The sequence below is a fragment of the Borostomias antarcticus genome (assembly GCF_949987555.1).
Source record: "Borostomias antarcticus genome assembly, chromosome: 6".
Taxonomy (NCBI): domain Eukaryota; kingdom Metazoa; phylum Chordata; class Actinopteri; order Stomiiformes; family Stomiidae; genus Borostomias; species Borostomias antarcticus.
The window spans coordinates 17941150-17957796 of NC_140239.1; the positions used below are offsets into that span (position 1 = coordinate 17941150).

Here is a 16647-nt window from a genome sequence, read left to right on the forward strand (position 1 = left end):
TCATCAAAGGGGGAAAATACTAAAAATATGAAAAAACACAATACTACAAATATGGCCACACAGCATGCGATAACTTTGCAGGAATGCCCCGTATTTGATGCGCTCCGGAGTGACGACAGCAACGCAGCTAACGTTAGTGTAGTTGAATGTAAACTCCTCCAGAGTCCCTATCTATTGTGTTAGTGCCATTTGTTTAATTGTGTAAACCTTTCACTATATGAATAATCTCCATTTCCATCCATGTAATGTAGATGATGCCGTTCAGAGTCAGGCTGGTGGCAGTCGGTCTGGGTCAGAGGCTACTTCTTGTAGAAGTAGTCGAATTGTTAATTCTCCATACAGTTTGATGGTTGCAGACCTACTTAGTTACATTTGGACTTGATTGTATTTGTTGCCAGTTGCCGCTGCTAGTTTTATTTTTGTCAGCTCAGCTCATATACCCTTTTTTATAAATGGAAGGAGCATTGTAATTTCTACTAGTAACATGTTAGACTGTTATTGGATTTAAAATTCAACAGAATGATTCATGTTTTATTTATCTTTTTCTTTAGAAAAAATACTGATTTGTTTGTCAGTTTTATTTTTAGTTCAAGGTGAATACACCTAATTGGCATGTTCAAAGTATATATAAAAGAAAATTAATGTTAAAGTCGCAATGAAATGAAAAAAGCATTCTGTCCCATTTTGGTTCACATAATTGGTCATAGTGTTCACCTATTCAACGATGTATGCCAAAAAATTTACAAAATTCTACTTTTGTTGTAATCTTATATCAAAGTATATAATTTCTTACTTCCTGGAAAACGGTAGGTCACGTGCAATGACGACAACAGGTACCTTAGATTTTAGGCCAATAATCTCACGACATCCACCCGTCAATCAACGCTATCCTTCTATCGAATCTGTCTAAAGTTCTTAAAACCCGTCCACTTGTCAATGTTCCAATCAAATTCCTCTAAACATATGTCCCACCCTCATAGCTTGTTTGCGTCGGAAATACGTCAAACTACGGAAGTTAGATGATCTCAAACGTCCGTTTCAGTGCGACTTTAATAAACCTGTTTGTACTCTTTTGCCCAATGAGAATTGATAAGAGAATCGATAAGGAATCGGATCGATAAGCAGAATCGAAAATGGAATCGGAATCGCTAAAATCTTATCAATATCCATCCCTAGTGCCCAGTGGGGGCTTTAATACCACGACTGTGAAGTCTCCACACATCTCCATAATCAACTGGTTCATTCATTCATACCGGCAGCTATTCCTCTCCACACATCTCCATAATCAACTGGTTCATTCATTCATACCGGCAGCTATTCCTCTCCACACATCTCCATAATCAACTGGTTCATTCATTCATACCGGCAGCTATTCCTCTCCACACATCTCCATAATCAACTGGTTCATTCATTCATATCGGCAGCTATTCCTCCCAGTCTAACCCCCGGTAAGTCGTCACTATGCCCTTCATTAATAAAGAAACTCAGTCCCCTGTTCCCTCTCTCTCCTTCTCTCCCCCTTATCCTGTTTCCAATCTGTCCATCCGCCACTTCTCGTTTTAACACCTTCTCTGTCATCTTTCTCTTCCCTCTTCCTAAGCTCTGATCTCTCCCTTTTTCATCTCTCTCCCTCTCTGCACCCTCCCCCTCTATTTCTGTCTGTCCTCTACTCTGCTTCCTCTCTCTCTCTCTGTCTTTCTGTCAGCCACCCCCCCTCCTCTCCTCCCCCTCCCTGTCACCTTCCCAACAGTGTGCGGCTGTGCCAGTCCCTATGTGCCATCCAGTCAGTCTCTCTGTGCCACCCGATCAATCTTCCTGCTTTCTGCCTCTCTGTGTTTAGAACACAACCCCCAGCGGGTTCCGGCAGAGTATTTTTTTACTGTTGGGGCACTGTCCAGTCCCACTCTGCTCCTACTACAGCTGTTGTGCACGGCGGAATAGGAAACACACACACTGTTAAAGGTGCAATATGTAATTTCCGGCGGCATCTAGTGGTGAGGTGGCAGTTTGCAACCAACTGAATACCATTACATGGTGCAAAATGGCAGCCTCCGTGGACGGAACCGCTCCTTATGTGAAAAAATGTTCTTCTTATTTTCATGGGATTGTACACTAATTTAAACATACTTAGGAATATTACATTATATTTCTGCCAAATCTACACAACATTATGCCACAAAATTCTACACACTGATCCTTTAAGTGTGACTTTTCTCTATGGTGTTACCCGCCATCTCCAAAGCTGGTTTTCTCCAGTTGGTACAGAACAGTAACCATGAAGACAACACACCCCAGGATGGGTTTACTGTACAGTAACAGTTACAGTATATTGTACTATTCTGTGTGACCTACCTAGTCCCACCCTGCTACTGTTCTGTTGGCCAGCTGGAGGCGCTAGAGAGATGGTACTGTGCTGTTAACTGTAACTGTGTCTGTAGCTACACTACACTTTACTGTACCAGCGCCCTGTGTTGGTGTGTGACCCACCCAGTCCCACGCTGCTGTTCTCCAGCAGGTAGCTGAGGTGGTCGAACATGGCCTTCTGGTTCTGACGACTGATGCGACAGAAGTAGCACAGGAAACGACAACAGCTGGCCACCATCTTGGGGAAGGCTATTTCCTGTAGAGGGCAGAAAGATGCATGATGTCAGCACGGATTGAGTATGTTTCAATCATACACCTGATGTAGTGTTGATTGATGCTAATAGACATAATTAATGGCACGCACGCTCACTGTTAATCAATGTCAAGCAAAGATATTAAGTTAAGACCGAGTCTCAAGTTGAAGAAATGTCATGTAATACATAAGAATCCATGACTGATGACGAAGCCCTCAGCAATGAGCCTGGTAAAAACAGTACATGCAGTGCTTACTGTGTTTCCTATGGGTAGCCTACTGTAAGTGAACTTGGCCAGATCGGGTGACAGCTGACGGAGCAAGAACTCATGTAACTGACTACGTGGCGAGATTGCCACACAGAAGTGCTTGTGGTCCATCCGTCCGTCCATCCGTCTGACTGTCTGTCTGCCTGGAGCTGGGGTTGCCCCCTTCATTAAGGTATGATTCATCGTTTGGCATGGATGCTGGCAGTAAATCACACACCCCTCCTTTGGGAGGATACCCCAAAAAGGACCGGCATGAGACCCCCCCCCCCCTCCACAGCAATCCCTCTCTCTCTCTACCGTCTCTCACAAACACCCCCCCCCTCCACGAACCTATCCGTCTCACCCCCCCCCCCCCACACACACATACACTCTTCTCCCTTAACCCCACCTCTCAGGAGAACGTCACATGGCAAACACGTTAATGCTAACTAGTGGCTAACAATCCACTTCTTCAGGGATACTGGAAATAAAGGTGTGAATAGATACTTAATAAAGAAGAGCAAACACCGAGGTCCAGTCCATCCAGCCCCCCCAGCCCCCCCCGCCAACGATGCCATGAGAAAAAACAGATGTACACTTGTACACAACTATTTACACACTTACTCTCGTTACACAAATTTGTCAACTTCAGAAAATGCTAAAATGAAAATAAAGGTGTGAAGAGATAGAGTAAAGCATTCCACTCCCACCCCCCAACCCTAGTCCTCTCTCACCCCCCAACCCAAGTCCTCTCTTACCCCCCAACCCTAGTCCTCTCCTGCCCCCCCAACCCTAGTCCTCTCTCACCCCCCAACCCTAGTCCTCTCTTACCCCCCAACCCTAGTCCTCTCCTGCCCCCCCAACCCTAGTCCTCTCTCACCCCCCAACCCTAGTCCTATCTTACCCCCCAACCCTAGTCCTCTCCTGCCCCCCCAACCCTAGTCCTCTCTTACCCCCCAACCCTAGTCCTCTCCTGCCCCCCCAACCCTAGTCCTCTCTCACTCCCCAACCCTAGTCCTCTCTCACCCCCCCAACCCTAGTCCTCTTCCACCCCCCCAACCCTAGTCCTCTCTTACCCCCCAACCCTAGTCCTCTCTCACCCCCCAACCCTAGTCCTCTCTCACTCCCCAACCCTAGTCCTCTCCTGCCCCCCCAACCCTAGTCCTCTCTCACCCCCCAACCCTAGTCCTCTCTTACCCCCAAACCCTAGTCCTCTCCTGCCCCCCCAACCCTAGTCCTCTCTCACCCCCCAACCCTAGTCCTCTCTTACCCCCCAACCCTAGTCCTCTCCTGCCCCCCCAACCCTAGTCCTCTCTCACTCCCCAACCCTAGTCCTCTCTCACCCCCCCAACCCTAGTCCTCTTCCACCCCCCCAACCCTAGTCCTCTCCAACGCGGAAGAAAAACTATCACACATGTATTCTACAGTAAGTAACACAAATGTGTCAACTTCAGAAAATGCTAAAATGTTTGTGTGTTGTGTGTCGTGTGTTGCCTCTCACTAATGCGTGTGTTGTGTGTAACCGTGTGGCCAATAAACGACCCTTCAAGGTCCAGTAATTATTACATGATCAGTTAGGGTTTTGTTTAGTTACATAGCCACTAGCAGTAAGTAACATTGCTCAGTTGTTTTGGAACGTTGCAAAATAGCAGTCGTAAAAGCAACTTCAAGCCATGGATTTAAACTCTGTGACTGAAGACGTACCTCAAGCTTTACAAGCAATTGTAAAAGTGCACACAAACTACCTCCATTTTCAATTCAACTACAAACAGTGTTGCACTTGAGTTGCCACTGTCCAATGTAATAACAAGGCCTCCTGATTGAGGGTTGAGGTGGGGTGTGCGGTCCATCTGAGAATGGACCAGACTCTCTGCTCATATACCTGGGACTTGTCCCCGCCCAGCACGTTGACCATCACCTCCATGACCGTCTCGTGCATGCCCAGAACGCGCATCAGGTTGGGGTGCTGGTAGAACACCTTGTTGTTCATGATGTCCCTGCACACACGAGGGGACAGAGATGCCAGTTAAGTCGACTAATCCGAGACCCAGAATCGTGGCCAGAAAGCATCTGCTTCAGCTTCTATGACAAAAACAGTTTTTGCTCATTCTGAGGGCTCAAAAGCACAAACTTACTTTAGGGCCGATGCCCCCCAAAACACAAGCCAGACGCAAACTACTAGCATTGCTCCAAGTACTTTTTCAGATACAGTATGTATAAGTAACTGAAATAGTTCAAATAGTGTATTGGGCCCGGGTGCGGCGCGGGTCTCACCCCAGTCCATCGATCATCAGCTTCTCCTCCACCTTGCCCATGCGGACGGACAGCAGGGACCTGATCTGTCCCAGGGAGGCCAGCAGGTTGATGGCGTCCTGGACCGAGGCGGCGGAGATGGTGTAGCTCTTCCTCATGGCGCGGAGCAGCTCGCCGATGCCGTCGTACTGGCGCCGGAGCAGGCTGAACATCTTCCTGACCAGCTCCGGGTCCTGGATGTGGCACTCCTGCGCCCAGCTGGCCATGGTCTGGGAGATCAGCTCCTTCAGGTTGGCTGCACGGAAACAAGCATACAAAATACAGCGTCACCGTTCACCTCATAGCCCCGAGTCCTGACCACGGCGAACATGACAGGAAGTGTTACTGCGAAGGAGTTATCTTACATTAGTTATGTCGCTCGAAACGGGGAGCTCAGACAGAGCGGTGTGTCAATTTCAATATCAGCTCTGGTTCTATTTTATTCTATTGTATTCTATTCTTTTTTATTTTATTCCACAGGTGTGCATACAGTACAGTACAGTACCAATAAACAGGATCTGCGGCATCGCAGTCCGCCTGTGATGTTGCACTCACATCTACAGTACAAACATAACAGAATGGAACACACTAGAAAAAATACCAGAATTATTTTGTGGGAATAAGGTTTAATGTGACGCGGCGGCCCTAGGTGGAACTGCAGTCAATTAATCTCTTCCTTGTTTCCAGGAATGTCATGTCATGTACAGTATCTGTGAGTTAGAAAAGCAGGGAGGTAATACAACAGAAACAGTGTTGTTTCCTGGGCTAGGAGAGTCTTTTTGTTTGTTTGTTTTTTACATTATTTTTTGAAAATAGCTTTTACATGAACAGTAAAAACAGACAGGTCATCATGGGTATCATGGTTTTAACTTATCCTGAGCAATTAGCTTTGCGTTGGGTGTCCATCAACCCTAGAGGGGGAGAGGGTGCTACTGTGGAGAGCAGTAACATAGCTTAAGGTGCTTCTCCAGTCCTTATCAGTCTTAGTCCATATTGTCCTCAGAGGAGATCAATACGATTATTCTTTGATAACAGTTTTCCATACAGAAACCCTGTATTCCCCTAATAAAACACATGCCACAGAGGGAACAGAGTAAATAAAAAACAGCATGCATGATTAAAACAAAAACATATGGCATATGGAGACATATTGCATTTGATAATACCAATAAGCCACCCATATCAAGTTAAATGGGGGGGGGGCAGTATCTACCTTCTTGTATAGTAACCATTTCGACCAATTACTTCCAGAATTTATCAACACAGAGTCTCAGAGAGAAGGTACTGTAAGTCTCTCCATATTAAATATCCCCTGGACTATTGCTATCCATAGGAGAGTGATTCTACTGTGTTGTTGTTCAGCTGGCACAGGAATATGCTGCAGGTTTATCTCAATACATCCTCAGGGCAAATACACTCAAAAAACAACAAAACCACACACACACACACACACACACACACACACACACACACACACACACACACACACAGCAATGTCTCCCTGTTTGGTACTCAGCATCAAGGGTTGGATTGGCGGTAAGTCCCTGAGACATACTAGCGTCATGTCCAGGGGGTGTACTTCAAGCTGCCTCACGCTAAGGAATCAGGAGATAGGCTCCTCCCCGATGTGCCACTAGCATCGAGAACCATTGGTTCTCAAGGCTACTTACTTATCTTAATACATCTTCAAACCAATATACACAGAAAAAACAACAACACATGACCACACACACACACACACACACACACACACACACACACACACACACACACACACACACACACACAATGTCTCACAAGCAATTTCAGACATACAGTTTGAACCAGGTAGAAGGACAGATCTGCTGGCACTATCTCACAGCCTGACCAAGGTGCTGGTCTAGTAGAGCAGTCGGTGTTTGAACCCTGACCTCTCGGAGGCTTACCTAAACATCTACCATCAGACAAACACAGCATCCATGTGAGCTAACAAGTCTCTGGACTGCTACACCATAACTACCCAACACACACACACACACACACACACACACACACACACACACTAAAAGACACTCGCACACATTTTGTGTGACAAAGATGGGAGACATTATCTTACATTTGATTATAGCCATGCTACAGCTAGAAATAAAGAATGAACACTGGTTTGATCTCTACAGTTCAATGACTCCACATGTTCCCTTGTTCTTACCTTTCTCCTCCCCATCCTCCCCATCCTCCCCCTTCACTGCCCCGCCCCCACTCCTCCTTCCCTCCTCCTTCTCCTCCTCCCCCTACCTCCTCCCCCTCTCTATTCTTCCTCCTCCTCTTCCTCCTCCCTTCTACTCTTCCTCCTCCTCTCCTCCTCCTTTCCTCCTCCTCCTCCCCCTCAGCAGCAGTAAGTAAGCAGTCTGTATTAGTGCTCTCCACAGAGCCGGTCTCTCTCTAGGTAAACAGAGACAGAGTACCCAGCTGTCCTGTCAAGACCTGTTCATTCTCATCTCTAACTGTCTTATTCTAATTAAGCACCAGCATGGCTACTGGATGAGTTGGATGGATGGATTTCAAGGGCTCCTCATTACTGAGCTCCACGCTTCCAAGATGATTCAACCTAATTGCCTTGTACAGGTACAGGGTAGATTTAACATTTAGTCGTCCTTCAAACACACATTGTAAATATGGGACTGTACATGTATAGTACAGTAGCTACCTCAGGGAGAACTATGCAATCTGATGATGCAATCTCAGGTGCATCATCTTCTGTAGGTAGCTCTCTCGTGGGGACCACTATGGTTTGTTTTGGGGTTAAGAGGTACATACAGGTACCGGAAAACTACACAACTACTGTATAGAAATATGTACTAGAAACAGAATGTCATACCTGCAAGCTTAAGGCCACGGACAGAATGTCCTGACAAGCTACACCCCGTACCTACAGGAGTTCTAGGGTGGATAACAACAATTTCTCTGCAGCGTTTCTCTTTGGTGAACTGGCGATGTAGGGGTCAAATGGTCGACATCTGCTGTGTCATGGTCAGCATTCTCACTGCATTCTCATTGGCCTGAATCAGAGCTGGTTGGCCGAGAGGAGGATGAGAGAGACACGGATAGAGGGAGAGAGACAGGGGGGGGGTACTTCTGCTACAGCTCTGCTACAGTGCTGGTTCAGATAACCCACTGCTCTCCCAGCAAACCAATGAACATGTTGTCCAAAGCCTGATAACATCGATTGTTACCTCAGTTTTTTATTTATGAGTTATGATCCAGGCTTGTTCACAAGCACCATGCAAGTCAAGTGAGTTTATAAAACATCAAGTCGTTTTGTGGAGCTCTACAGTGTTGTGTGGAGTGGAGTAATACATTTTTTAGAGTTCGGAATGTGCTCTTATCACTGAGGTGGAGGTCAAGATTTGACTAAAATCGTGTCATGCTTTGAGGGCGCAATCCTCATTAGAGCGGAGGCTCACAAGGGCGCTTGACTTCCAGGGCGCGGTGATATCCGGATGGGAATGACTAAAAGCATGAAATCGACTAAAAGAGCCCCATAAGGGTTTTATCACAGTATTTCTCTTCATGTAGATTATGAATATTGCATCAGTGAGAGAGTCTACTGTAGTTCCAAGCATTACAATTAATCTCCTGCAAATACTGTTCTACCAACCAGACGATCAGATAAGTGGGCCTTCATCTTCATTTGAATCATTAGTTCCTATGAGAATGAAGGAAAAGACAGGATTGTAATTGGCAAGTTGGGAGAATACTGAATGAACGAGTCTTCTGTTGGGAGAATACTGAATGAACGAGTCTTCTGTTGGGAGAATACTGAATGAACGAGTCTTCTGTTGGGAGAATACTGAATGAACGGGTCTTCTGTTGGGAGAATACTGAATGAACGAGTCTTCTGTTGGGAGAATACTGAATGAACGAGTCTTCTGTTGGGAGAATACTGAATGAACAAGTCTTCTGTTGGGAGAATACTGAATGAACGAGTCTTCTGTTGGGAGAATACTGAATGAACGAGTCTTCTGTTGGGAGAATACTGAATGAACAAGTCTTCTGTTGGGAGAATACTGAATGAACGAGTCTTCTGTTGGGAGAATACTGAATGAACGAGTCTTCTGTTGGGAGAATACTGAATGAACAAGTCTTCTGTTGGGAGAATACTGAATGAACGAGTCTTCTGTTGGGAGAATACTGAATGAACGAGTCTTCTGTTGGGAGAATACTGAATGAACGAGTCTGCTGTTGGGAGAATACTGAATGAACGAGTCTTCTGCACAAGCTGGCTTGAGCACAGTTGCATAGGGGGGGAATTCCAAGTCCTGAACTAGACAAGGCATCTTGACGGAGATCCGAGTGCCGAAACGTTGAGGCGTTAAAAATGTTTTAACATGCAGGCTAAAACCTAAACAGAGACCTTTTTTATTTTATAAGTTGGGAGGATAACCAGTACAGTGACCACTACGCTACGCTCCTACACTGACTGGGAGTATGAACTGGGAGAGTAACCAGTACAGTGACCACTACGCTACGCTCCCACACTGACTGGGAGTATGAACTGGGAGAGTAACCAGTACAGTGACCACTACGCTACGCTCCCACACTGACTGGGAGTTTGAACTGGGAGAGTAACCAGTACAGTGACCACTACGCTACGCTCCCACACTGACTGGGAGTATGAACTGGGAGAGTAACCAGTACAGTGACCACTATGCTGCGCTCCCACACTGACTGGGAGTATGAACTGGGAGAGTAACCAGTACAGTGACCACTACGCTGCGCTCCCACACTGACTGGGAGTATGAACTGGGAGAGTAACCAGTACAGTGACCACTACGCTACGCTCCCACACTGACTGGGAGTATAATCTGGGAGAGTAACCAGTACAGTGACCACTATGCTGCGCTCCCACACTCACTGGGAGTATGAACTGGGAGAGTAACCAGTACAGTGACCACTACGCTACGCTCCCACACTCACTGGGAGGCGCCTCCTCCTCGGTGGGCTGCTCCTCGGTCTTCTGGGGCGGACCCTTGATCTTGTAGAGCAGGGCGAGCAGACGGCCCTTTATAGAGGTGTCCTGCTCCTCCTCCTCCTCCTCCATGGGGATCCCTACATGGACACACACACACACACACACACACACACACACAAATTGTTATTCTTCCTCGGGTTAGCGGACTAGCGCTGCTGCGCGAGGAGCAGGTGAACAGGCGGAGGCAGGGTGTGTGTGTGTGTGTTTGTGTGTGTGTCCGGCGCAGTGACGTCATACCGCAGTGTAGACGCAGCTCGTCATGGAAGGTGTAGAGCTCCTGCTGGATGTCCTCGGGACACGGACAGTCCTCGCCGGTGCTGAAGTTCAACAGGATGTTGATCTACGAAGGGGGGGGGGGGGGGGGGGGGAGAGGGAGAGATGATTAGACAGAAGAAGAGAGAGTGAGTGTGTGTGTGTGTGTGTGACAAAGAAAGAAAGAGCAAGCAGGGGAGAACAGAGAGACAACTGAGGCCACGGCAGCAGGCGGTCTCATTATTCACAGTGGGCGCCGGCTGCCAGCAGGTTCACTCGGGATGCTAGCGGTGATGGAGAGGGAAATGCATGCGCTTTCTTCCATCAATGAGGAGGAGATTGCTTTGGATACTTCTGACGGGTTTGTAGAAGTTGGCAGCGCAGGGATATGTCAAGGGGGCTGCAGAGAGGAGATGTCTCATCGATGCGCGACGTTTAAACCCGGCGGACGGACACCTTCCGCGTCTGAGAGACCACGGCAGCTGCCCGGGCGTGAAAACAGATTGGCTGTAAACGAGACAAATTTCCTGCGACTGGAGGAGCAGACGACGGATACGCAGCGGAGGCGCGGGCCCGGCCCGGCCAATTTGCTGATACTATTTCTGGACGCGCCTCTCAATAAGGTCTTAGTAAAAAAAATAATAAGAAGAAGACCGGAAGAAAAAGGAAGAGGTCTTTTGAGGACAGAGCTGCAGGTTTACACAGCCGGCCTAGTGTCCACTGTTAAAACTGCTCCTGGAACTATGGTCAGAGTCTGGTCAGGGATTGGTTGATCTGTATGGTCCATGAGAGCCTATGGGAGCGGGCGAATGAGCAGGTCAGCAACTACCCCCCCCCGAGTCGTGGATGTAGTTATAATAGATCACAGTTGCAATCATGAGGAATCAAACACTGGTCCTCGGTGTGCTCCCTGCTCCACTTCTGTTAGCTGCAATAGCCTTTACAAGACCTCCTCCAGGTGGGGGCAATCTTTTGTCCAGTATTTCTCTGTTGTCTTTAGTTACTGAGACATTATTGTGAGTATGACAGAAGGGAGACAGTTCGGAAGAAGGTTGATGATGGGGATTCATACCTTCGCCATCAGAGGAATCATGCCTGTTCTAGAGTCAGCAGGAGAACTGAGCAGTGAACCAACAAACCAACCCCGGTGGTAAACCGAGAGCGAGTCTGAGTCAAACCGAGAGCGAGTCTGAGTCAAACCGAGAGCGAGTCTAAGTCAAACCGAGAGCGAGTCTGAGTCAAACCGAGAGCGTTGTCTGAGTTAGATCGAGAGCGAGTCTGAGTCAAGGTGAGAGTGATTCTGAGTCAAAGCTAGAGTGAGTTTGAGTCAAAGTAAGAGCGAGTCTGAGTCAAACCGAGAGTGAGTCTGAGTCAGATCAACAGCGAGTCTGAGTCAAAGTGAGAGTGATTCTGAGTGTGTCAGAGAGGGACAACTGCTGGGGGCAAATGGGGCTGGGTGTTTAAAAGAGATTAGTCAAACATCTGCTGAGAGAATGAGAAAACCCTGTGGGGTATTTTGGTCAGAGTGCTACAGATACCGCAGGAATCTGTCTGACTGTGAGATTTACGACCCCCACAAGTGCCACGCTCTGGAAGGAATGGGCCCTGGTATTTTTGGGAGACCATACTGACTAGTCATGAACATTTATTTTTTATTTAACCTATATTTAACCAGGGACGTCCTCTTGAGATTACAATCTCTTTTTCGAAGAAGCCGTGGCCAAGACAGCCGTGATAACAACATAACAACATCAAACAACAACAGTAAACATTGAATCTCACTAATTAATTCTGGCACTGCAATGGTTGCACAACTAATTTTGAAGGTTTTAAGGTTTAGGTTCTGCTACACCAGTTTTGGTGGTTGCGGACATTTCTGTTTATACTGTACAAGGAAGGAATGGAAGGAATTGTACTCTTAGTTGAGTGGCGATACAGTTTGTCTTTCTGATTCTGGTGCTGTGAAAAAATACACCTTTCAACCTTTTTGACCTTTGACACAAATGACCACAGAGGTAGAAACACTGCACCTGCTCTTGGGGGGGCGAGCGGAACTCCTTGGTCTTCTTGGCGGTCACCGCAGCGGACATGTTGAGCGCCAGCATCAGCTCGTTGTAGCGGAACTTCTGGTTGAACTGCAGCTTGGACACGAAGCTGTCGGAGAAGGACACGATGGCCTCGATGCGCTGCTTCAGCTCGCAGTCGCAGAAGTAGTGGAGCAGCTCGCACATCTGCAGGACGGGGGACGGATAAAGTCAATATTCACATAGTTAGTGTGTGTGTGCGTGTGTGTGTGTGTGAGGTTTCGGGTGTTTTGGTTAGGGTCAAGGTAAGGGTCAGGGTGAGGGGTAAATGGTTATGGTTAGGATTAGGGTTAGGATTTAGGGCTAGGGTTAAGTTTAGCAGTCCCCACAAGTATAGTAGCACAAATGTGTGTGTGTGTGTGTGTGTGTGTGTGTGTGTGTCCGTCTCTCTCTCACCTGGCGTTTGACCGACTCTGGCAGCGTCTTCCCCAGCAGTCCCTTCATGGGGGTCTTGGCCTCCTTGGACTCCTCCTCCCCCGCCTCCACCGCCTTCTCCTCGTTGCTGCTCGTCTCCTCCTTCTCCCCTCCCGCCGCCGCCTCCTCCGCCTTCACCTCCTCCTCCTCAGGGTCGCCGAACACGCTGGGGTCGATCAGCAGCAGGATCCGCCTCACCTCCTCACTGCTCAGCACCCCCATCATCAGCAGGGTCCCGATGAGCTTGAGGATGGGGACGAAGTGGTACTCCACGCTGCCCCCGACCGGGTCCCTGATGTGGGGGCCCCCGCCCTGCACCGCCTCGGTGAGCATGCCGATGGCTTTCTCCTTCAGCGCGCCCAGCGGGATCTGGGGGCTGTGGAGCATCTGCTGCCGCTTGGTGGCGATGAAGCAGGGCGGGGTGAAGTGGAGGCGGGGCTTGAGGGAGGTGCTGAGCCCCACGCCGGGCAGCGAGTGCCTCTTGGACTCGTCGGGGAAGAGCTTGATGGAGCGCGTCTCGTCCGTCACGGGGATGATGAACTCGTTGTTCATCATGAGGCGGGCCTCTTTGGCGGTCTCCAGGTGGATGCTGGTGGGGGAAACGGTGAACAATCGTCATCATCATCATCATCATCATCACCACTATCATCATCTTCATCATCATCATTATCACTATCATCATCATCAATCATCATCATCATCATCATCATCAGCACTATCATCATCATCATCATCATCATCATTATCACCACTATAATCATCATCATCACCATCATCATCATCTTCAAAGTTCCTGATCATCATTCAGCTCACTCTCTTTACATTGCACTGCATGATCACCTGACATGATCACCTGACAGTGAAGTAGTGAAAACCATCTCTGGCGTGAGTCACCCACCTGATGAGGACGTTATAGAAGCCCTCTCTCAGCATGCCAGACAGGTACTGGTTGTCGATGCTGTAGAGGAGCTGTGATTGGTCCAGGTGGCTGCAGAGGGCGTGAGCCACGCGGGTGTTGCCCAGGGCGCAGAGGGCGCAGTAGAGTTTGAGGGTGTGGTAGTGGAACTTCTTCAGATCCTCGTTCTCAGATAGCTCCAGCATGTCCATACACCTGAGAGAAAAAGACAGAGAGAGAGAGAGAGAGAGAGAGAGAGAGACGGAAAGAGAGGGAGGGAGTACGAGGCAGAGACAGGAGCAGTAATTAAACTCAGCTAATGTATAAAATATGCTGAATATGAATTGAAACAATGAAACAATGTGCAGAAACTGAGCTTCAAAGAGAGAGAGGCCCTGATGTGTGTCTGGGTAGTTTACTATAAGTAATTGCTCTGAGAAACAAAACAAATGAGTTTCCCTTTCAGGCCATTAATAAAAAGGAGGGTGTACTGAGACAGAGAGAGGTTTCCTCAGGACAGATTAAACCTCATCTAGGCTGATTGTCAGGGGAAATTATCCTTTGAAAGTTCTTTTTAGTTTTAAACCCAGACCTGTTCTCCTGAGGAGAGTGGAGTAAAAGTTATTTTTAAAATTCTAATCCCAGACCCGTTCCCCTGAGGAATGCCGAGTTAAAGTGTTCACTTCTAAGCCCAGACCTGTTCTCCTCGGGAATGTGGACGCCAATCATCTGCAGGGGCTCCAGACACTGGACCACCCAGCCGTGGCGCTCGCTGACCCTGGCCGTCTCCACCGTGAGGAAGGTGTTGGGCATGCGGCTCCACAGCACCGCCATGATGGTCTGGACGTCCAGCCGCGGCGGGCACTGCGGCACCGGGTTCCTGTGCTCGCTCTTGAAGATGGCGGACGACAGGGGCATGGCGTCCTGGGGGGGGGGGATGGGTTCGAACGTCTTTAGCGACTGGTCACCGTCGTGATTTGGTCATGATTTGTGATCACAGTAGCTACTTGGGATCTGGATGCTTGTTGTGGAGGTTGTCTTTGAGATTTTTGATTAAATGCAACAGGGCTTGATTTGGGGGTGTGACCAGCGCACTACAACAACACAGTGTACTTTGTACTAGTTGTGTGGGAGAAACCAACCTTGATCTTGACAAACTCAAACTGGAACAGATTGGGACTGGTGGGCTGGACAAACACAGCTGGAAAGACCGTGGTGCTGGGCTCCACCTGGTTACGATAACAAACGACATCAACAACAACAACGATGACGAGAAAAACAACAACTTGGCATCGAAGCTGCAGGGATGACTGCTAAAGACGAGCTCGGACAAAACCGCTCCTCCGTGAACTCCCTTCTCTCAGTTGTGCAGAAGACGGATCACTTGGTATTATTTCATCTGTACGATAATCAGAGTGAGTCTCTCTCTATGCAGCTCACGCGCCAGGAAGACGCACGTCTCCAACGAGGCGCAGCGGCTCTGCTCTGCTGCCGTCAGACAGACAAAAGACAAAAGGAGCGCCTTTAGAACCCGGTCTGCATTCAGACGGGAGAAGGATGAGGAGGTGTTCCAAACGCCACTCTGATGCCCTCCAGACAGCCTATCAGCACCATGCGTCAGACAGACAAGAGGGGGAGGGAGGGGTGGCCAGGAGGGAGGCGTGGCCAAGAGGGGGGCGTGGTTATTTTCTCATCAGGGTGAAAGCCTCTCTACGTCCTGAGAGGGACTACCCTTAAAAAAGGCCGATCCCTTTCAGAGGTGGAGAGAGGCAGGTGTCTAAGCCGTCCCCCTAAGGTGACACACGTGAGTTCAGCGTCCAGCTGAGATCCAGCTGATATTTGAAATGAGCGTTGGGCTGAGCTGAACTCACTGTTGCCATGATACTAAAGGATGGAGGACGGAGATGCTCAGTGACCGATGAGGTGTTTAGATTAGAAGCGGTGTCGAAAACAAATTGAAATTCTGGTGTTGGATCATTAGCTGTCACTAGAAAATCTAAATAGTTTTCAACGATTAAACAATGTAATGATGTTAGCAGAAGCTGGAGGATTTAATGCGATCCTAATGCTTATAAAAGCCTGTCTGTAGACCAGGGTATGTGTCTCATTTAGGACTTGTGCTACCGTAGACACTGCCCCAGATAGCCGTGGTATGTGTTTGTATGGGGATAACTGTGTTATGGTACAGTATGATGCTTTACAGTACCTGGTAGCTGGTGGCCAGCTCCTTGCCGTTGGCGGTGAAGGAGATTAAGCCGGTCGCCAGGTCGATCAGACAGCCGATCTCCAGGTCGGCGCTGGTGCTTCCAGAGGAGGAGGCGCTGACAATGTCCCCGCCACACACCATGTAGCAGTTGCTCCTTTGGACGCTGTGATCGGGAGGACAGGGTAGGGGACGGGGTAGGGGACGGGGTTAGGACGAGAGGACGACAGGAGAACGGCTAGGAAGGCGGTGGTCACACTGTTGGAACTTTTATTGGACCGCTCCGCTTTTCTGCAACTGCCCCCCCCCCCCCTGAATACGCCTCCCGCCCCCCCTCCCCCAGCTCCTTTCTTTCTGGGTTAGGGTTGGGTTAGGGTTGGGTTGGGGTTATTGGTTAGGGTTGGGTTGGGGTTATTGGTTAGGGTTAGTTTGTGCATAGTGCTCAAGTTCAATATTTTACATTTTGAACAACTTTTAAATAGGGCGCGTTGTTATGGCAACAAAAAGGCAGGTCTGCCTCTGCCTTTTCTTTAACAAGTGCTACGGTGTAACCACGGTAACCACAGCCCTCTCAATCAATAAGTCAATGTAGATAAAGAAAATATAGATCAGAAGTAATATTCAGACTGGA

The 16647-nt window shown here is 48.4% G+C and overlaps 1 protein-coding gene across 1 annotated transcript in view; it reads right to left on the minus strand.

Moving 5' to 3' along the window:
* The window catches only part of ryr3 (ryanodine receptor 3), a gene marked incomplete at both ends in the record, with an annotated part of 126164 nt that overhangs the window by 46143 nt on the left and 63374 nt on the right, over positions 1-16647 (minus strand). The window contains 11 exon segments of the mRNA XM_084440034.1: positions 2488-2617; positions 4748-4862; positions 5140-5413; positions 10114-10245; positions 10406-10508; positions 12451-12651; positions 12901-13507; positions 13817-14029; positions 14511-14737; positions 14956-15042; positions 16020-16182. Of these exon segments, the coding sequence (XP_084296160.1) occupies positions 2488-2617; positions 4748-4862; positions 5140-5413; positions 10114-10245; positions 10406-10508; positions 12451-12651; positions 12901-13507; positions 13817-14029; positions 14511-14737; positions 14956-15042; positions 16020-16182 (2252 nt within the window).